At 44.6% G+C, this 22,310-nt stretch overlaps 2 protein-coding genes across 5 annotated transcripts in view; both read left to right on the plus strand.

Annotated features, from left to right (window-relative positions):
- LOC121544579 (ninein) overlaps window positions 1-964 on the plus strand; it is a 73,826-nt gene extending 72,862 nt beyond the window's left edge. For all 4 annotated transcript variants that reach the window (XM_041854536.2, XM_041854539.2, XM_041854537.2 and 1 more), the window contains one exon: window positions 457-964. In XM_041854536.2, the coding sequence (XP_041710470.2) occupies window positions 457-672 (216 nt within the window). In that variant the 3' untranslated portion in view covers window positions 673-964. The remainder of the gene's footprint in view (window positions 1-456) is intronic.
- Window positions 899-20,011, plus strand: LOC121544580 (protein salvador homolog 1-like). The gene is made up of 6 exons (XM_041854540.2): window positions 899-968; window positions 3,594-3,689; window positions 4,259-4,762; window positions 16,849-17,119; window positions 17,301-17,444; window positions 19,282-20,011. The coding sequence occupies exons 2-6, from the start codon at window positions 3,596-3,598 to the stop codon at window positions 19,502-19,504; spliced, it is 1,236 nt and encodes a 411-aa protein (XP_041710474.1). The 5' UTR covers window positions 899-968; window positions 3,594-3,595; the 3' UTR covers window positions 19,505-20,011.
- Window positions 20,012-22,310: the final 2,299 nt, after the last annotated feature.

Raw genomic sequence — 22,310 nt, forward strand, 5'->3', positions numbered from 1 at the left:
GAGGTTGCCTAGCAATTATTGTGACTTGGATAATGTCAAATGAGAGTTGTTTATTGTTTATTGAGCCCTCATACAAGTTATTACAAAATAAAAATGTATTGAATCGATGCAGTGTAAATGAATTGAATCGATGCAGTGTAAATGAATTGAATCGATGCAGTGTAAATGTATTGAATCGATTCAATGTAAATGAATTGAATCGATGCAGTGTAAATGTATTGAATCGATTCAATGTAAATGAATTGAATCGATGCAGTGTAAATGAATTGAATCGATGCAGTGTAAATGTATTGAATCGATGCAGTGTAAATGAATTGAATCGATGCAGTGTAAATGTATGATGACACAGTATCTTGGTTAGATACTTAGTGACAACTGCTGATGTAAAAAGGGCTTTATAAAATAAATGTGGTTGGTTGGTTGATGGTTAATGTTCTCACTCTGTTCCGTCTCTAGCGCCACAAGAACGGCAAAGCTGATTTGTTGATCAAAGACCTGTATGTGGAGAACGCCCAGCTGCTGAAGGCCTTGGAGATGACCGAGCAGAGACAGAAAGTATCAGAGAAGAAGAACTACCTACTGGAAGAAAAGATCTCCAGCCTCAACAAGATAGTCAGAGACCTGAGCCCCTCACCACTACCCCCCATGCCTTACCATTTCACCTGTTCCTAACCCTAGACCTGAGCCCCTCACCCCTACCCCCCATGCCTTACCATTTTACCTGTTCCTAACCCTACACCTGAGCCCCTCACCCCTACCTCCCGTACCCTACCACTTGACCGGTTCTTAAGACTATACCTAACCTTAGCCCCTCACCTCTACCCCCATTCCCCTCACCTCTACCCCCAGTCCTATAATAATACATTACATTTGTAGAGCGCTTTTCATTTCCAGACGTAAATCCCAAAGCTCTTTACAGAGAAACCATTCAAAGAAAAAAGCTTGAATAAAAGGACTAAAGACATTAGGTGAGAAATTAAGACACTTTACTTTATTAATTCAACCATAATTTTTTTTTTTTATAAAACAAGCACACAAAAAAAGCCATACATGCACATTAGTAAAATCATGGAGGATAACGCACAAGAAAGTCTGGGACTTATTTCCATTGTGGTCCTCTGGAAACAAGATGGCTAGGCGAGATCCAACAGGGTTGAACACGGTACGACAGCGAGATAATACAGCATAAAAACAAAGAAGAAGAACATCTATCTCATCATACACAGAATAATACAGGAGGCGACAAGGACGGAACATTAAAACTTGAAACGTAACGCCAACAGACAGCACAACATAGATCACATAAGTGATCTGTAGCTCAGCTGGTAGAGCACGGCGCTTGTAAACGCCAGGGTAGTGGGGTTCGATCCCCGGGACCACCCATACGTAAAAATTTATGCACGCATGACTGTAAGTCGCTTTGGATAAAAGCGTCTGCTAAATGGCATATTATTATTATTATTATTATTATTATTATAAAGCCAGTTTAAAGAAGTGTTTCTTGAGCTCAGACTTAAAGGCAGTGGTGAGGAGGGAGCTTGTTCCAGATTGTCACCCATCATTTTTTTTAGGTGTGTCTTTGAGACTGCAAGGAGTCTTTGATCATTTGACCTTTGACCGGAGTGAACCTGAAGACTGTTTGGAGCTGAGGAGTTCACCGAGTTATTGGGGACCAGAGGCATTGAGGGTTTTGAAGACTAACAGGAGGATTCTGAATTGGATGGGCAGCCAGTGGAGAGAGACTAGAATGGGGGGTGATGTGGGCAGATCACTGGGTTCCTGTGCGGATCCTGGCAGCGCTGTTCTGCACAAGCTGCAGCCTGTGGATACTTTTTGACGGGAGACCATCAAGGAGGGCATTGCAGTAATCGAGTCGGGAGGTGACGAGGGAGTTAACCAGCTTTTCCAGATCAGATTTGGAGAGAACAGGACAGAGCCAGGAGATGTTTCTCAGGTTAAATAATTATTTTTTTTGCAGTCCAATTATTTGTTTTATGGTCGGAGAAAGTGAGGGGTCCAGTAACACTCCAAGGTTGGAGACTGAGGAGGACAAAGACTACACTCCACCTGAGCCCACCTGTGCCAGTCCTCTACCCCCTACCCCCCGTGCCCTACCCCCAGTCCCCTACCCACTATTACCTATCAACTGGTCCTAACGTAGCAGCCAGGTGTTTGCTAGACAGGGATGGAACACGGAACTCGAGTGTTACACTGACATTCCATCTGAGCCCCTACCCCCAGTCCTTTACCACTTTGCCTGTTCCTAATGTAGCAGGTGTGAGCTGAACATGGATGGAACCATGTATGTCTTTGGACGGAACTACAGCGTTACACTAGCATTCCACCTACTGCCATACCCAACCCCCAAGACCTGTACATGACAGCGTTATCATCTGCCCAGAGGGGTCTACTACAAAGCAGGATCAACGAGTTAGCCATCTAACTATGATAAGCAACCAGTAACTATTGATTTTAGGGTGTATTTTAAAAAGCTAAACCTAGAATATGTATTTTTGTTTGTTAAATAAATTAGACCATGCCCATTTCAAGCTAAGCTTTAAAAAAAAAAAAATAGAAAGTTATATCAGAATATTTAGGTAAGTTAGCCGGCTAACTATTTGATCCTGCTTTGTAGATCCCCTCTGGTCCTGTTGTCAGAGCCTCTCTAATGGTATTCCAGTCCACCGCCAGCACCTGCTTCAACACTCCCAGTGAAGTATTTCACCAGCGTCGTCTTATTCATTTAAAGTAGGAATATTTTAACTATGACATTTAGAAATGTTTCAACGTTTATTTTTATTTTATAGAGGAAACCTAGTGGTTACATAGCAGAAGATAACATACCATGCCTATCAAATTAACTTTTCATTTAATCTCCAGTTTACCATGACACTAAACCACTGTGCCAGAGAACATTCCTGATAATGAATGACTTTGAATGACAGCCCATTCTCATATGGGATGGGAGGATATTTGTAGGTATTTATACAGTTGGGCTATCCCTTCAAAACAGACTTTGACAAGAGGCTCTTGGGATGGGGCCACTGGTCTATTTGGCCACAAACAGAAGTGCTATCCTTCAAACCACAAAAACAAAAAACAAAAAAGAGGAGTTATTTTCAACTGTGCGCAAACGTAGCTACGGTATGACTTCACTATGGTATTCCCATCCCACAACCCTCCGCGGCTTGACTGGAATGGGTTGAGTAGGCGTTGAGCAGTTTATGTGAAGTGGGGTGATGACTTGGGCTGGGTGCTGGATAAATCCACTGAATGAAAAAACAACTTCGATTTCAACTGGCTTGGAGAAGAAAATCAATGATTTAACTGGGCGAAAATAGTTTACTTCTAGAGTTAGTTGATACAAGCAATCGTTCTGTTTTGGCTTTTATCTAGATTGCCAGAAACAAGTATGCGTAAGTTAACTAACGTTAGCTAGCTAGCTAACGTTAATCAAGTCTGTAGCTAATTAGGCTCGCTAGCTAGCTATCTAGTTAGCTAAAATGTACACACTGCAGATTGGAAGGGACGCTTGTAGTTTTTGGGGAACTTTCCACGAGTTTCTTACATTGCATTGATGTCTCCTTTTTGAGTTATGCTTTCAAGAAAGAAAAGTAAAAGCGAAGCGTCGAAACCAGCCGAGGTACACGGGAAATATGTCAAGAAGGAGACCTCACCAGTCCTGAGAAGTAAGTTGACTAGCTAAATTCGCTACCTAGGTTAGTTAGTTAGCAATGTCTCTCAGTTAAGTTTTTACAAGTCGTGCGTTTTTGGTCATATGATGATACCCAAGCATAAGACGCTTGGTAAACTTTATTATATCTAATAGTTACTGTGGCTTCTGCATGGCTAACTAGCAGCTAGCTTGCTAACGTTTGCCAAAGTTGATAGTTATGCGGCTAGCTAGTTAGCTAGCTCTGGTCCCGAGCGTTACATGCGGCTTGAGTCGCCTTCAACGCCCAGCAACTCACCATTCATCCATCCATTGTGGATTTCCAAACCTGCTTTTGTTGAGTGAATGGCTTCAATACACTTTCGTTACTAACCAAAGAGTAAAGATATTGCTAAAGCGCTAACGAGTCGAACTCTTCTCTGTATGCGCAAAGTTTAGAGACATGGACGGATTCCAGGATCTTTGTGTCAATTATCAGATTCTGTGGATTGGTAAATTATTATAGAATACCCAACTTTTTCAAGCTTGTACCCCCCCCCTTCCCTCCCTCGTTCTTGACACATACACCTGTTGGTCGTATTTCAGATCTCATGCCCTCATTCATCCGACATGGACCCACAATTCCCAGACGCACAGAGGTCCCTCTGCCTGAGCCGGGACCCTCAGCCTACCCCGTGGGACCCAGCCCTGAGCCTGTGGTGGCCCGCAACAAGAGCTTCCTGCGCACCCCTGTGCAGAGACCACCGCAAGAGGTGGCTCGAAGGGAAAGCCATAGGATGTCAGCCCCTCCGTACCTACCACGTAGCCTGGGGGACCTACCCCACGAGTACGGAGGCTCTTCACAGTCCTTCCTCACGGACGTGAGCCCCATGGCTGAGAACGGGGACGCTGGCCGCTACTACTACCCCCCTCCTCCGGAGCCTTACTACGACAGCCAGCAGCAGCAGCAGCAGAGAAGGCCTCAGCAGCCCAGAGCCCCTGACCGCTTCCATGACGACTATAGATACTATGAACACAATGAACATCCAAACTTCCAAAGACTACCACCGCAACAACACGCTTCCCCGGCCCCTAACAGACCGCCAGAAGGTAAGCATAAAGGGGTGGTTTCCCGGACATAGATTCATCTTAGTCCTGGATTAAAAAACAAAAATAAAAAATGCTTTTTAGTCCAGGACTAGGCTAAACTGTACCCCAAATAAGTCTTACGTATAATGCATTGTTTTATCAGTTGAACCCATTTCAATTTGATACAATATCCAATAAGGCATAAACGCCCACACCAGTAGACATTCATGTTTTTTGAGCTGAAAGACGATGGCCAGAGCTTACCCGTGATGTTGCGCAACGATTTAAGTCAAGTCGCAATTTTAGTAAGTATGATATATTTGGGCTTGAAGTGACAAATCTGAACTGCCCACTTCGTCCAAATCTGTGTGAATACGGTGTCTTTTCCTATGATATGACAAACTATTTTTGGGCTACGTTTTGTTTGAATGTTATCACCCACCAGCATGGCATTGTTTTATTATTCAGAAACAGCTGCAAAGTTCTTCCTGTTGGTGACTGAGATGAGCCAAACAGCCCTGTGTCCGCTAGGATATAGATATGGGATATAGATATAGATATGGGATATAGGCATGGTTATTCGGTAGTATTCGATTACTTGCGAGAGTATTTCTTTTTGAGGGGAAAAAAAAATATATATATATATATATTGGGCTGTTTTAATTAAAAGGCTTGGTCTAAAATGTAATTATCTATGTGGCATTGTTACAAACAAGGATAGACCATGATGTTAATTTTTTAAAATAAAACTGTTTTATGGCAGTTTTTGTGAGTGCGCCCCATTTTTTTAAAAACAACATACCGGTAGCCTACTTTTCACCTGTGTAGCTTGTTATTGTCGGTCAATCAAAGCAGCACTACCGTCAGAGGCTCCATGTGTAGAAAGTGAAGTGGAAGATTTCTAATCAATGCAAAATGGAATTACAATTTACGGAATTAAGTTGGCTAAATGAGAAGGAGTTGGCTACAATGATCAACTAACAGGTAGGCTGTTTAATATGAGTGGAGATGTTGTAGACAAGGATGAGGAGCGCGGCAAAAACAGCCTCAACTGGCTAATTAACTTAGCTGGCTAGTGTAGCTGGCTAGTGTAGCTGGCTAGCTTCTTTACATCGATTTGATGCAGTCAAGACAGACGCTACCAGATGAGATGGAGAACCTTGCGCAGCAACAAGTTTGTCTTCTCCCTCCCTCCCTCCCTGGGGGTCCTTTAAATGTCTTTGGAATGTGGGTTATTAAAGGTGGTGGTGCTGGCAGGGCCCTACACCTGGCCTGCGTCCCAAATGGCTATATAGGGAATAGTAGGTTACCATTGCCTTGCTCATGGGATGTGGTGAGTAGCTAGCTCATGGGATGTGGTGAGTAGCTAGCTCATGGGATGTGGTGAGTAGCTAGCTCATGGGATGTGGTGAGTAGCTAGCTCATGGGATGTGGTGAGTAGGCAGCTCATGGGATGTGGTGAGTAGCTAGCTCATGGGATGTGGTGAGTAGGCAGCTCATGGGATGTGGTGAGTAGGCAGCTCATGGGATGTGGTGAGTAGGCAGCTCATGGGATGTGGTGAGTAGGCAGCTCATGGGATGTGGTGAGTGGGCAGCTCATGGGATGTGGTGAGTGGGCAGCTCATGGGATGTGGTGAGTAGGCAGCTCATGGGATGTGGTGAGTAGGCAGCTCATGGGATGCGGTGAGTAGGCAACTTCAACGCCATACAACACTCCTTCAGTAGCCTCCAACTGCTCTTAAACACTAGTAAAACTAAATGCATGCTCTTCAATCGAACGCTGCTGGCACCCGCCCACCCGACTAGAATCACTACTCTCGACGGTTCTGACCTAGAGTATGTGGACAACTACAAATACCTAGGTGTCTGGTTAGACTGTAAACTCTCCTTCCAGACTCACGTTAAGCATCTCCAATCCAAAGTTAAATCTAGAATCGGCTTCCTGTTTCGCAAAACAAAGCCTCCTTCACTCATGCTGCCAAACATGCCCTCGTAAAACTGACTATCCTACCGATCCTTGACTTCAGCGATGTCATTTACAAAATAGCCTCCAACACTCTACTCAGCAAATTGGATGTAGTCTATCACAGTGCCATCCGTTTTGTCACCAAAGCCCCATATACAGTGGGGAGAACAAGTATTTGATACACTGCCGATTTTGCAGGTTTTCCTACTTACAAAGCATGTAGAGGTCTGTAATTTTTGTCATAGGTACACCTCAAGTGTGAGAGATGGAATCTAAAACAAAAATCCAGAAAATCACATTGTATGATTTTTAAGTAATTAATTTGCATTTTATTGCATGACATAAGTATTTGATCACCTACCAACCAGTAAGAATTCCGGCTCTCACAGACCTGTTAGTTTTTCTTTAAGAAGTCCTCCTGTTCTCCACTCATTACCTGTATTAACTGCACCTGTTTGAACTCGTTACCTGTATAAAAGACACCTGTCCACACACTCAATCAAACAGACTCCAACCTCTCCACAATGGCCAAGACCAGAGAGCTGTGTAAGGACATCAGGGATACAATTGTAGACCTGCACAAGGCTGGGATGGGCTACAGGACAATAGGCAAGCAGCTTGGTGAGAAGGCAACAACTATTGGCGCAATAATTAGAAAATGGAAGAAGTTCAAGATGACGGTCAATCACCCTCGGTCTGGGGCTCCATGCAAGATCTCACCTCGCGGGGCATCAATGATCATGAGGAAGGTGAGGGAGCAGCCCAGAACTACACGGCAGGACCTGGTCAATGACCTGAAGAGAGCTGGGACCACAGTCTCAAAGAAAACCATTAGTAACACACTACGCCGTCATGGATTAAAATCCTGCAGCGCATGCAAGGTCCCCCTGCTCAAGCCAGCGCATGTCCAGGCCCGTCTGAAGTTTGCCAATGACCATCTGGATGATCCAGAGGAGGAATGGGAGAAGGTCATGTGGTCTGATGAGACAAAAATATAGCTTTTTGGTCTAAACTCCACTCGCTGTGTTTGGAGGAAGAAGAAGGATGAGTACAACCCCAAGAACACCATCCCAACCGTGAAGCATGGCGGTGGAAACATCATTCTTTAGGGATGCTTTTCTGCAAAGGGGACAGGACGACTGCACCGTATTGAGGGGAGGATGGATGGGGCCATGTATCGCGAGATCTTGGCCAACAACCTCCTTCCCTCAGTAAGAGCATTGAAGATGGGTCGTGGCTGAGTCTTCCAGCATGACAACGACCCGAAACACACAGCCAGGGCAACTAAGGAGTGGCTCCGTAAGAAGCATCTCAAGGTCCTGGAGTGGCCTAGCCAGTCTCCAGACCTGAACCCAATAGAAAATCTTTGGAGGGAGCTGAAAGTCCGTATTGCCCAGCAACAGCCCCGAAACCTGAAGGATCTGGATGGAGGAGTGGGCCAAAATCCCTGCTGCAGTGTGTGCAAACCTGGTCAAGACCTACAGGAAACGTATGATCTCTGTAATTGCAAACAAAAGTTTATGTACCAAATATCAAGTTCTGCTTTTCTGATGTATCAAATACTTATGTCATGCAATAAAATGCAAATTAATTACTTAAAAATCATACAATGTGATTTTCTGGATTTTTGTTTTAGATTCCGTCTCTCACAGTTGAAGTGTACCTATGATAAAAATTACAGACTTCTACATTCTTTGTAAGTAGGAAAACCTGCAAAATCGGCAGTGTATCAAATACTTGTTCTCCCCACTGTACTACCCACCATTGTGACCTGTACGCTCTTGTTGGCTGGTCCTCACTACATATTCGTCGCCAAACCCACTGGCTCCAGGCCATCTATAAATCACTGCTAGGCAAATCCCCGCCTTATCTTAGCTCATTGGTCACCATAGCAACACCCACCCGTAGTATGCGCTCCAGCAGGTATATCTCACTGGTCATCCCCAAAGCCAACACCTCCTTTGGCCGCCATTGCTTCCAGTTCTCTGCTGCCAATGACTGGAACGAATTGCAAAAATCTCTGAAGCTGGAGACACTTATCTCCCTCACTAACTTTAAGCATCAGTTGTCAGAGCACCTTACCGATCACTGCACCTGTACACAGCCCATCTGAAATTAGCCCACCCAACTACCTCATCCCCATATTGTTATTTATTTTGCTCATTTGCACCCCAGTATCTCTATTTGCACATCATCTCTTGCACATCTATCATTCCAGTGTTAATACTAATTGTAATTATTTTGCACTATGGCCTATTTATTGCCTTACCTCCATAACTTACTACATTTGAACACACTGTATATATATTTTCTGTTGTATTTTTGACTTTATGTTTTGTTTTACCCCATATGTAACTGTTGTTTTTTTATCGCACTGCTTTGCTTTATCTTGGCCAGGTCGCAGTTGTAAATGAGAACTTGTTCTCAACTGGCTTACCTGGTTAAATAAAGGTGAAATAAAAAATAAAAATGGGATGTGGTGAGTAGGCCACATATTCTAGGGTTCATTCCTGGACTGCCACTCCTCAGTATGAGTATGAATGCATTGGCCATGAAGCAATATTTTATCTAGTGACCACCTCTTAGGAACAGGTGTAGAAAGAAGTCTTCCGTTCTTCCAGGTGCTCAGCTAGCAGATTCTTGTTTTTTGTTTGGATAGAACCTTAAGAGAAAGGAGTGGTGCTGGTTCAGTAAACCTCACTGTATCTTCAAAATGTAGTCTGGCTGCAAACTAGTAATTTGCAGACTGAGTGGGACCGCCCGCCCCAAGTCGGATGCCTCAACCTCAGACTGCTTCATCTCAGATGTTGACTTCACTAGTCTTTGTCTGTATGTGCAGTAATCCTGAAGAGTCGATTGACGCGCCCATTGCGTCTCAATACACCGCATCCACCTATGTCGGCAGAGCTACGGCGCTGTTTGTCAGACCAGCAGACATCCTGAAAATCGGTCTTCTCGCGAAAACGTCTCTGGCGTATACGACCCCCACAAGCGCCATAGGACTTTTCTGAAGTCGCTACCGTCGATGTGTGAACTTCTGTCTGTAGCGGCCAAACTGTTTGGGCTACGAACTAAAATGATCCTACTATGGAAACGGGAGACTCTCACGAACACAATGGGGTTTTCTGTTTTTAAGGTAACCCGGTACCAGTTTAAAAAATGAATGGAAGTATGGAAGTAGTTTTGTGCCAACAAAAAAAATGGTTAAATATGTGTAAAAAAATATATATACATACGGTGCATTTGCAAAGTATTCAGACACCTTCCCTTTTCCACATTTTGTTACGTTACAGCCTTATTCTAAAATGTATTAAATAAAAACATTTCCTCGTCAATCTACACATAATACCCCATAATGACAAAGCGAAAACAGGTTTTTAGAAATTTTTGCCAAATGTATTAAAAAACAATAATAAACGGAAATACCTTATTCAGAACCTTTGCTATGAGACTCGAAATTGAGCTCAGGTGCATCCTGTTTCCATTGATCATCCTTGAGATGTTTCTACAACTTGATTGGAGTCCACTTGTGGTAAACTCAATTGATTGGACATGATTTGGAAAGGCACACATCTGTCTATATAAGGTCCCACAGTTGACAGTGCATGTCAGAGCAAAAACAAAGCCATGAGGTCGAAGGAATTGTCCGTAGAGCTCCGAGACATGATTGTGTCGAGCCACAGATCTAGGGAAGGGTACCAAAAAATTTCTGCAGCATTGAAGGTCCCCAAGAACACAGTGGCCTCCATCATTCTTAAATGGAAGAAGTTTGGAACCACCAAGACTCTTCCTAGAGCTGGCCGCCCGGCCAAACTGAGCAATCGGGGAAGAAGGGCCTTGGTCAGGGACGTGACCAAGAACCCGATGGTCACTGACAGAGCTCCAGAGTTCCTCTGTGGAGATGGGAGAACCTTCCAGAAGGACAACCATCTCTGCAGCACTCCACCAATCAGGCCTTTATGGTAGAGTGGCCAGATGGAAGCCACTCCTCAGTAAAAGGGACATGACAGCCCACTTGGAGTTTGCCAAAAGACACCTAAAGACTCTCAGTCCATGAGAAACAAGATTCTCTGGTTTGATGAAACCAAGATTGAACTCTTTGGCCTGAATGCCAAGCGTCACGTCTGCAGGAAACCTGGCACCATCCCTACGGTGAAGCATGGTGGTGGCAGCATCATGCTGTGGCAATGTTGTTCAGCGGCAGGGACTGGGAGACTAGTCAGGATCGAGGGGAAGATGAACGGAGCAAAGTACAGAGATCCTTGATGAAAACCTGCTCCAGAGTGCTCAGGACCTCCGATGCGGATGAAGGTTCACCTTACAACAGGACAACGACCCTAAGCACACAGCCAAGACAACGCAGGAGTGGCTTCGGAACAAGTCTCTGAATGTCCTTGAGTGGCCCAGCCAGAGCCCGGACTTGAACCCGATCGAACATCTCTGGAGAGACCTGAAAATAGCTGTGCAGCGACGCTCCCCATCCAACCTGACAGAGCTTGAGAGGATCTGCAGAGAAGAATGGGAGAAACTCCCCAAATACAGGTGTGCCAAGCTTGTAGCGTCATACCCAAGAGGACTCGAGGCTGTAATCGCTGCTAAAGGTGCTTCAACAAAGTACTGAGTAAAGGGTCTGAATACTTATGTAAATGTGATATTTCAGATTAGCAAAAATATCAAAACCTGTTTTTGCTTTGTCTTTATGGGGTATTGTGTGTAGATTGATGAGGGGGAAAAAACGATTGAATCCATTTTAGAATAAGGATGTAACGTAATAATATGACTTATTCCACATTTTGTTACAGCCTTAAGTTTATATTTTTCTCACCCATCTACACACAATGACAGTGAATATTTTTTTAGGAATGTAAGCATATTTATAAAAAATATCTCATTTACATAAGTATTCACACTACTGAGTCAATACTTTGTAGAAGCACCTTTGGCAGCGATTACAGCTGTGAGTCTTTCCTGGGTAAGTCTCTAAGAATTTTCCAAACCTAGGTTGTGCAACATTTTCCCGTTTAAAAAAAAAAAATTATTTACAAAATTCTTCAAGCTCTGTCTATTTTGGTTGTTGATCATTGCTAGACAACCATATTCAGGTCTTGCCATAGATTTTCAAGTAGATTTAAGTCAAAACTGTAACTCGCCCGCTTGGGAATGTTCACTGTCTTCGTGGTAAGCAACTCCAGTGTAGATTTGGCAGACTGAACCAGGTTTTCCTCTAGGATTTTGCCTGTGCTTAGCTCCGTTCCGCGTCCATCCTGAAAAACTCCCTAGTCCTTAGCTATTACAAGCATACCCATAACATGATGCAGCCACAACTGCTTGAAAATATGAAGATTGGTACTCAATAATACGTTGTATGTTTGGGGCAAATCCAATAACAAGTTGTTTTCAGGACAAAAAGTTAATTGCTTTGCCACATTTTTGCCAGTATTACTTTAGTGCCTTGTTGCAAACAGTATGCATGTTTTGGAATATTTGTATTCTGTACAGGCTTCCTTCATTTTACTTTGTCAATTAGGTTAGTATCGTGGAGTAACTACACTGAACAAAAATATAAACTGAGGTGCTGGAGGCGTCACTACAGATCCGGGTTCGATCCCGGGCTGTGTCGAAGCCGGCCGTGACCGGGAGACCATGAGGCGGCGCACAATTGGCCCAGCGTCGTCTGGGATAGGGGAGGGTTTGGCCTGCCGGGATGTCCTTGTCCCATCGCGCTCTAGCGACTCCTGTGGCGGGCCGGGCGCATGCACGCTGACACTGTCGCCAGTTGTACAGTGTTTCCTCCGACACATTGGTGCGGCTGGCTTCCGGGTTAAGCGAGCCGTGTTTAAAGAAGCAGTGCGGCTTGGCAGGGTCGTGTTTCAGAGGACGCGTGGCTCTCGACCTTCGCCTCTCCCGAGTATATACGGGAGTTGCAGCGATGGAACAAGACTGTAACAATTGGATATCATGAAATTGGGGAGAAAAAGGGGTAAAAAGTAATATATATATATATATATATATATATATATATATATGGCCGGATAATGCTGTGGGGATATTTTTCATTGGCAGGGACTGGGAAACTGGTCAGAATTGAAGGAATGATGGATGGCGCTAAATACAGGGAAATTCTTGAGGGAAACCTGTTTGTCTTCCAGAGATTTGAGACTGGGACGGAGGTTCACCTTCAAGTAGGACAATGACCCTAAGCATACTGCTAAAGCAACACTCGAGTGGTTTAAGGGGAAACATTTAAATGTCTTGGAATGGCCTAGTCAAAGCCCAGAGCTCAATCCAATTGAGAATCTGTGGTATGACTTAAAGATTGCTGTACACCAGCGGAACCCATCCAACTTGAAGGAGCTGGAGCAGTTTTGCCTTGAAGAATGGGCAAAATTCCCAGTGGCTAGATGTGCCAAGCTTATAGAGACATACCCCAAGAGACTTGCAGCTGTAATTGGTGCAAAAGGTGGCTCTACAAAGTATTGACTTTGGGGGGGGTGAATAGTTATGCACGCTCAAGTTTTCTGTTTTTTTGTCTTATTTCTTGTTTGTTTCACAATCAAAAATATTTTGCATCTTCAAAGTGGAAGGCATGTTGTGTAAATCAATTGATACAAACCCCCATTTTAATTCCAGGTTGTAAGGCAACAAAATAGGAATACTGCCAAGGATGGGTGAATACTTTCGCAAGCCACTGTACTCACCAGACATGTCACCCATTGAGCATGTTTGGGATGCTCTGGATCGACGTGTATGACACCGTATTCCATGAGGCAACTCAAATAAGTAAAGAGAAACAACAGTCCATTTACTTTAAGACATGGTCAGTCAACTCTTTGAAAGTTTCTTCAAGTGCATTCGCAAAAACCATCAAGTGCTATGATGAAACTGGCTCTCATGAGGACTGCCACAGGAATGGAAGACCCAGAGTTACCTCTGCTGCAGAAGATAAGTTCAGTAGAGTTACCAGCCTCAGAAATTGCAGCCCAAATAAATGCTTCACAGAGTTCAAGTAACAGACACATCTCAACATCAGTTGTTCAGAAGAGACTGTGTGAATCAGGCCTTCATGGTCAAATTGCTGCAAAGAAACCACTACTAAAGGACACCAATAAGAAGGAGAGACTTGCTTGGGCCAAGAAACACGAGCAATGGACATTTGACCGGTGAAAATGTGTCCTTTGGTCTGGAGTCCAAATTGGAGATTTTTGGTTCCAACCGCCGTGTCTTTGTGAGAAGCGGTGTGGGTGAACGGATGATCTCTGCATGTGTATTTCCCACCGTAAAGCATGGAGGAGGAGGTGTTATGGTGTGAGGGTGCTTTGCTGGTGACACTAACTGTGAATTGTTTAGAATTCAAAGCCATGCTGGTTAAGTGTGCCATCACAGCATTCTGCAGTGATACGCCATCCCATCTGGTTTGGGCTTAGTGGGACTATCATTTGTTTTTCAACAGGACAATGACCCAACACACCTCCAGACTGTGTAAGGGCTATTTTACCGAGAAGGAGAGTGATGGAGTGCTGCATCAGATGACCTGGCCTCCACAATACCCCAACCTCAACCCAATTGAGATGGTTTGGGATGATTTGGACCGCAGAGTGAAGGAAAAGCAGCCAACAAGTGCTCAGCATATGTGGGAACTCCTTCAAGACTGTTGGAAAAGCATTCCAGGTGAAGCTGGTTGAGAGAATGCCAAGAGTGTGCAAAGCTGTCATCAAGGCAAAGGATGACTATTTGTAGAATCTCAAATATAAAATATATTTACATTTGTTTAACACTTTTTTGGTTACTACATGATTCCATATGTGTTATTTCATAGTTTTGATGTCTTCACTATTATTCTACAATGTAGAAAATAGTAAAAATAGAGAAAAACCCTTGAATGAGTAGATGTTCTAAAACGTTTGACCGGTAGTGTATTTACCAAGTTAATTTGGGCAGTGGTCTATTTCATTAATTTTCAGTTTTAATAAAATACATAATTTGAAGAACAAACATTTATTGTAGCAATTCATATCTTGCAGTAAAACTGTAAATAAGACTTTGATCTCAAGAAGAGACGGGTTAAAGGTTTAATGTTCTTTTACTTAGAAAATAGCCCTGATTTTATAGGCCTGGAACTAGACAATATCCAAAACAACTAACAATACACTGAATTCATACATTTTCTGTCATTTCAATTGTTAAGTCATGTCCTTCTACACACAATACCACAACTAATGTTTCCAATCTGGGAGATAAATCTGATAAAGTATTCAATCATTTCGCTGTGAAATTTCGGATGGAATCGAGGCATTAAAATGTACCAGAGGCCGCCACAAATCTAGGTAGTTCGGCGAAATATTTTTGAAGGCCAGGCTGGCTACTTTTTCTATCTGGTTGGCTACTCCAGGTACTTGTGGAGAACGCTGTTACCAGTGTAGATTGAAACGTTGGTGGTTACCAGTTATCCCAGTTAATTTCTCCTCTCAGACAATGCTCTGCAACAGACTGAACCAATGCTTCCCCTGTGTCTTTGTGAGGAGGAGTGTTTTTCAGTGGAACGCACATTCCAGTCCTTCGTTCACCAGCTGGCTAACAGCACCAATCCTGTTGCCGTCCCGTCGGTCCCAAGCAGAATTGATCCGATTCCAGCTGCCAATGTGCAGACATTTTCTGCTCTCTATTTTTGCTGCTACGGTTCTCATTTGAGCCTAACTGTAAAATTGAATTTTATATCATGTCCATGTTTTAAAGGACCCAACCAATGATTTATATAAACCCTGGATTGCTGATGCTTCGAAGGAGCAGTCCTCCATAGGAATGAATGGAATTCTACAGTATTTCAATTAAATGTTAAAGGACAAAATAAAATGTGTAAGTATTTTTGTTGTAGTGGGGATTTTATTATTTATTTTAAATTACACTTTACACTTATATATATATATATATATATAATTTTTTTATCCTCACACATAATTTAAAAGTATGCATTTAAAGCTGCAATATGTACCTTTTTGGGTAACCTGACAATTCCCATAGAAATGTGTGGTTATAGTACTTGTCATTGAAAGCAAGTCTAAGGAGCAGTATATCTATAGAGAGAGGAATGTGTGTTTATAGATCTGTCATTCTGATTGGAAGCCTGTCTAAGGAGCAGTATATCTATAGAGAGAGAAATGTGTGTTATAGATCTGTCATTCTGATTGGAAGCATGTCTAAGAGGCGGTAGATCTGTTCTATGTGCGCTATTTCTATGCTTCCCGTTGTTACATTTCGCTTTTGCGTTTTTTTACTTTTGGTTTTGTACACCAGCTGAAAATCCAATGGTTTTGGTTATGGAAAATATATTTCCCATCGGGTTAGATGGTACAATGATTCATTACACATTACGCTTGTTTGTTTTGTCACAAACTGAAATGAGGCAAACTATTAGAATTTTAGCACTACACAGCTGATTTCAAATAATCCAAGCTTGATGATGAGTTGGTTATTTTAATCGGCTGTGTAGTGCTAGGGCAAAAAACCAAAATGGGCACAAAGTGGTGGGGCCCCAGGACTGAGTTTGGGAAACCCTGCTCTAGGGAATAGGGTGCCATTTGGGAGTGGGACACACATCCAAGGGAATAGGGTGCCATTTGGGAGTGGGACACACAGACTAGGGAATAGGGTGCCATTTGGGAGTGGGACACAGCCTAGGGAATAGGGTGCCATTTGGGAGTGGGACACAGCCTAGGGAATAGGGTGCCATTTGGGAGTGGGACACACAGCCTAGGGAATAGGGTGCCATTTGGGAGTGGGACACACAGCCTAGGGAATAGGGTGCCATTTGGGAGTGGGACACAGCCTAGGGAATAGGGTGCCATTTGGGAGTGGGACACAGCCTAGGGAATAGGGTGCCATTTGGGAGTGGGACACACAGCCTAGGGAATAGGGTGCCATTTGGGAGTGGGACACAGCCTAGGGAATAGGGTGCCATTTGGGAGTGGGACACAGCCTAGGGAATAGGGTGCCATTTGGGAGTGGGACACAGCCTAGGGAATAGGGTGCCATTTGGGAGTGGGACACAGCCTAGGGAATAGGGTGCCATTTGGGAGTGGGACACAGCCTGACTGTTCTCCTCTTCCTCTCTCCTCTTCCTCTCGTCTCCTCTCCTGGTCCCCAGGTATCGGTCGGATGCAGGCCAAGTCTCTGGGGAACCTGTCCAGTCCGAGCGGTGAGGACCTCCCGCTGCCCCGTGGTTGGACGGTAGACTGGACCATCCGAGGCAGGAAGTACTACATCGACCACAACACCAACACCACCCACTGGTCCCACCCCCTGGAGAGAGAGGGTCTGCCCCCTGGCTGGGAGAAGGTGGAGTCGGCTGAGTTTGGGACTTACTACGTGGACCACATCAACAAGCGGGCGCAGTATAGACACCCCTGTGCCCCTAGGTAGGCTTTTAGAGTCGTACTGATACACACCACATCTTCGTATCGTTTTTTTTTTTAAAGTGAGGAAATGCAGACTTCTCTCTCCTTTTTTTTTTTAACCAAGCATTTGTTTTTGATATCATAACTTGACTCCTAACCCTCTGTCCATACTCACTGTCCAACCCCCTTCCTCCTGGTCCAGCATACCCCGCTATGACCAGCCCCCTCCGGTTGTATACCAGCCTCGCCCCGCAGAGAGGAACCATCCGGTGCTGGTGCCAGCCAACCCATACCACACTGCAGAGATCCCAGACTGGCTACAGGTGTATGCCCGCGCCCCGCTCAAGTGAGTAACATGCAGCTGGCTTTCCTCCACATATCTGTGGGGGGATTTACCCCAGTGCTTGTTTCCCTGGCTGAGGCAGTGGGGGGGAAACCCTGGGGCCCTGTGCTGTTCTCGGGACACTTTCTCATAACTAAAGAGCTTTCATAGATTAAATATCTTGAAATATCTTAACTTAAAAAGGTATACTGTTTATTGATTTAGTGATTGCTAGATTAGAGGTTGTTCTTGTTACCTTTTACTATTGCTGCATTATTGTAAAGGGCATTTACTATTGCTGCATTATTGTAAAGGGCGTTTACTATTGCTGCGTTATTGTAAAGGCTGTTTACTATTGCTGCATTATTGTAAAGGGCGTTTACTATTGCTGCGTTATTGTAAAGGGCGTTTACTATTGCTGCGTTATTGTAAAGGGCGTTTACTATTGCTGCGTTATTGTAAAGGGCGTTTACTATTGCTGCGTTATTGTAAAGGGCGTTTACTATTGCTGCATTATTGTAAAGGGCGTTTACTATTGCTGCATTATTGTAAAGGGCGTTTACTATTGCTGCATTATTGTAAAGGGCGTTTACTATTGCTGCATTATTGTAAAGGGCGTTTACTATTGCTGCATTATTGTAAAGGGCGTTTACTATTGCTGCATTATTGTAAAGGGCGTTTACTATTGCTGCATTATTGTAAAGGGCGTTTACTATTGCTGCATTATTGTAAAGGGCGTTTACTATTGCTGCATTATTGTAAAGGGCCTTTGTGTTTTTAGACGAGCACTATTCAAATCCTATGTATGATTATGATTACAACCATTCAGAACTGCCCTGTGAGGATATGGACGGTGAGGAGGTAGACAGAATGTGCCACGGTGGTGGAGTGGACAGTGAGGAGGTAGACAGGATGTGCCACGGTGGTGGAGTGGACAGTGAGGAGGTAGACAGGATGTGCCACGGTGGTGGAGTGTGGACAGTGAGGAGGTAGACAGGATGTGCCACGGTGGTGGAGTGGACAGTGAGGAGGTAGACAGGATGTGCCACGGTGGTGGAGTGTGGACAGTGAGGAGGTAGACAGGATGTGCCACGGTGGTGGAGGTGGACAGTGAGGAGGTAGACAGGATGTGCCACGGTGGTGGAGTGTGGACAGTGAGGAGGTAGACAGGATGTGCCACGGTGGTGGAGTGGACAGTGAGGAGGTAGACAGGATGTGCCACGGTGGTGGAGTGTGGACAGTGAGGAGGTAGACAGGATGTGCCACGGTGGTGGAGTGTGGACAGTGAGGAGGTAGACAGGATGTGCCACGGTGGTGGAGTGTGGACAGTGAGGAGGTAGACAGGATGTGCCACGGTGGTGGAGTGTGGACAGTGAGGAGGTAGACAGAATGTGCCACGGTGGTGGAGTGTGGACAGTGAGGAGGTAGACAGGATGTGCCACGGTGGTGGAGTGTGGACAGTGAGGAGGTAGACAGGATGTGCCACGGTGGTGGAGTGTGGACAGTGAGGAGGTAGACAGGATGTGCCACGGTGGTGGAGTGTGGACAGTGAGGAGGTAGACAGGATGTGCCACGGTGGTGGAGTGTGGACAGTGAGGAGGTAGACAGGATGTGCCACGGTGGTGGAGTGTGGACAGTGAGGAGGTAGACAGGATGTGCCACGGTGGTGGAGGTGGACAGTGAGGAGGTAGACAGGATGTGCCACGGTGGTGGAGTGTGGACAGTGAGGAGGTAGACAGGATGTGCCACGGTGGTAGAGTGTGGACAGTGAGGAGGTAGACAGGATGTGCCACGGTGGTGGAGTGTGGACAGTGAGGAGGTAGACAGGATGTTCAGGCGTTTCACCTCTGTCTTCCACCAGGTATGACCACATCCTGAAATGGGAGCTCTTCCAGCTGGTGGATCTGGACACGTACCAGGGCATGCTGAAGCTGCTCTTCATGAAGGAGCTGGAGCGCATCGTCAAGTCCTACGAGGCCTACCGCCAGGCCCTGCTCTCTGAGGTGGACCACAGGAAACAGAGGCAGCAGTGGTCCGCTCAGGCCCAGCAGCAGCCGGGCAAGAACTTCACAGGGAACATGTGAACTGGGTCGTATTCACTAGGAAGCAAATGGGACAACAAAAAAAAAAGGAGGGACCTACCTGAATTTGTCCAATAATAAACCAGTTGTTGCTAAACAGTTTGCTACGGTGTGCACTAGTGAATACGACCCTGAACTGACTGGACTGGACGGAGGAATGGACCCCGTGGCTAGCTGGATCTGGGACTTCAAGGACTCTCATTCTACACTATTCATAAGAAGTTCAGCCCGGGTGAACCGTTGTCCCACACCTCTGAGGTTACAAATAGTAAGGAAGCTACGCCCCTGTGCCTGGCTACAACGCCCCTCTGAGGTTACTACAATATGGAGCTCTACCCCTCTGAGGTTTTGGCCTCGTCCACTGAGGTTTCTACACTTGGGAGCTCCACCCCTTAGCCCCCCCCCCCTCCCCCCTCCTGTGAGGGTCGGCCAGCAAAGAGCTCCACCCCTTTTGAGGTTTTGGCCTCATCCACTGAGGTTTCTACACTTGGGAGCTCCACCCCTTAGCCCCCCTCCTGTGAGGGTCGGCCAGCAAAGAGCTCCACCCCTTTTGAGGTTTCTACATTAGGGAAGCTCCGCCCTCTGGCTTTGTTTTCTAAAGACAGGAGGATTACAGGGTCTGACAGACCTGTTTGTTTGAATGTCCATAAATGACTAGAATAAGATTGTGCCTTTTCATCAGAGGCAACACTTGCCTGTTCTTATTTTTTTTTTTTTTGCTTTGTAAAATTATTCAAAGATTTTTCCACTTAGGGAGAGAAGGATCAGCTGCATCACTTTATGAAACCCCCGTTTCCACATTTAATTCTGCTTCATAAAGTGTTTTTGTGATCGTTGTATTTGTAGCCCGCCCCTAAAACTGAAAGGATATTATTTAACTTTTCAACAACAAGTGTGATGTGTTGTTATTGTCATCAGTACTTTATAAGACAATCCTCCAGAACGTGTCATTTGTCTCGCACAAGAGTCGAAGTTTTGATATGGATCAGGTCTTTATAGTAGGATACACTACAGCATCGCATTTCAGGGACTTGGCTCTGTGCATCATGAATAATTAATTAATCACAATATCCTTATTATAATATGACGTGTAAATAAAGATACATAAGCTTCTGGAAACATCTGTCGTCCACCCAAGTGACACCATGAGCCCTGGTCAAAAGTAGTGTACTATTAAGGGCGGTGTTTCCCAACCCCGGTCCTCCATCACCTCCAACAGTACACATTTTTATTGTAACACCTGATTTCAACTAGTCAACTAATCATCAAGCCCTCAATGAGTTGAGTGAGGTGTGCTTGTCCAGGGTGATGGAGGACCAGGGTTTGGGAAACACTGATTACAGGGGATAGGATGCTATTTGGGACACTAGCCTATATAACACGAATGGTTCAGATGTCCCAAGATGCCTTAGCTTTGCCAAAACAAACAACTGAAGTGCGTTTCCTGTTGCTCTTCTGTATGCGAATGTACTCTGCGTACGTCCCAAATGGCTCCCTATATAGCGCACTACTCTTGACTGTGGGCTCTGGTCAAACGTAGTGCACTATGTAGGGAATAGGGTGCTATTTGGGACACAGCCTCTGATAACTGGTTATTTTCTGGATGTGGCTTTTGTAATGCCTTATGTTGAAATGGAGTGATAGTGACATTGTCTCTTAGTTCTGTTCTGGGCAAGACCACAGCTACTAAGCTCTGCAAGAACCGCTAGCTACAACCCATCTGTTCAGAATGATGTCATCATACTGCTAGCTACAACCCATCTGTTCAGAATGTCATCATACTGCTAACTACAACCCATCTGTTCAGAATGATGTCATACTGCTAACTACAACCCATCTGTTCAGAATGATGTCATCATACAGCTAGCTACAACCCATCTGTTCAGAATGTCATCATACTGCTAGTTACAACCCATCTGTTCAGAATGATGTCATCATACTGCTAGCTACAACCCATCTGTTCAGAATGATGTCATCATACTGCTAGCTACAACCCATCTGTTCAGAATGTCAATATCATACTGCTAGCTACAACCCATCTGTTCAGAATGATGTCATCATACTGCTAGCTACAACCCATCTGTTCAGAATGATGTCATCATACTGCTAGCTACAACCCATCTGTTCAGAATGATGTCATCATACTGCTAGCTACAACCCATCTGTTCAGAATGATGTCATCATACAGCTAGCTACAACCCATCTGTTCAGAATGATGTCATCATACTGCTAGTTACAACCCATCTGTTCAGAATGATGTCATCATACTGCTAGCTACAACCCATCTGTTCAGAATGATGTCATCATACTGCTAGCTACAACCCATCTGTTCAGAATGTCAATATCATACTGCTAGCTACAACCCATCTGTTCAGAATGTCATCATACTGCTAGCTACAACCCATCTGTTCAGAATGATGTCATCATACTGCTAGCTACAACCCATCTGTTCAGAATGATGTCATCATACTGCTAGCTACAACCCATCTGTTCAGAATGATGTCATCATACTGCTAGCTACAACCCATCTGTTCAGAATGATGTCATCATACTGCTAGCTACAACCCATCTGTTCAGAATGATGTCATCATACTGCTAGCTACAACCCATCTGTTCAGAATGATGTCATCATACAGCTAGCTACAACCCATCTGTTCAGAATGTCATCATACTGCTAGCTACAACCCATCTGTTCAGAATGTCATCATCATACAGTTGATCCTTAACCTCATGGAGTGCAGATGCAGGACAAAATTAATAGTCTGCTGCGAAAACAACTATTTTCTCAAGCCTGTAAAGGAGGGCAGGA

This window comes from Coregonus clupeaformis, chromosome 29 (assembly GCF_020615455.1).
Source record: "Coregonus clupeaformis isolate EN_2021a chromosome 29, ASM2061545v1, whole genome shotgun sequence".
NCBI classification, from domain to species: Eukaryota; Metazoa; Chordata; class Actinopteri; order Salmoniformes; family Salmonidae; genus Coregonus; species Coregonus clupeaformis.

Coding starts and splice junctions, on each gene's coding strand:
- LOC121544580 (XM_041854540.2), top strand. CDS start 3,596: ATGCTTTCAAGAAAGAAAAGTAAAAGCGAAGCGTCGAAACCAGCCGAG. Junction 4,763..16,848: donor CCCTAACAGACCGCCAGAAG/GTAAGCATAAAG, acceptor CCTGGTCCCCAG/GTATCGGTCGGATGCAGGCC. Junction 17,120..17,300: donor AGACACCCCTGTGCCCCTAG/GTAGGCTTTTAG, acceptor CTCCTGGTCCAG/CATACCCCGCTATGACCAGC.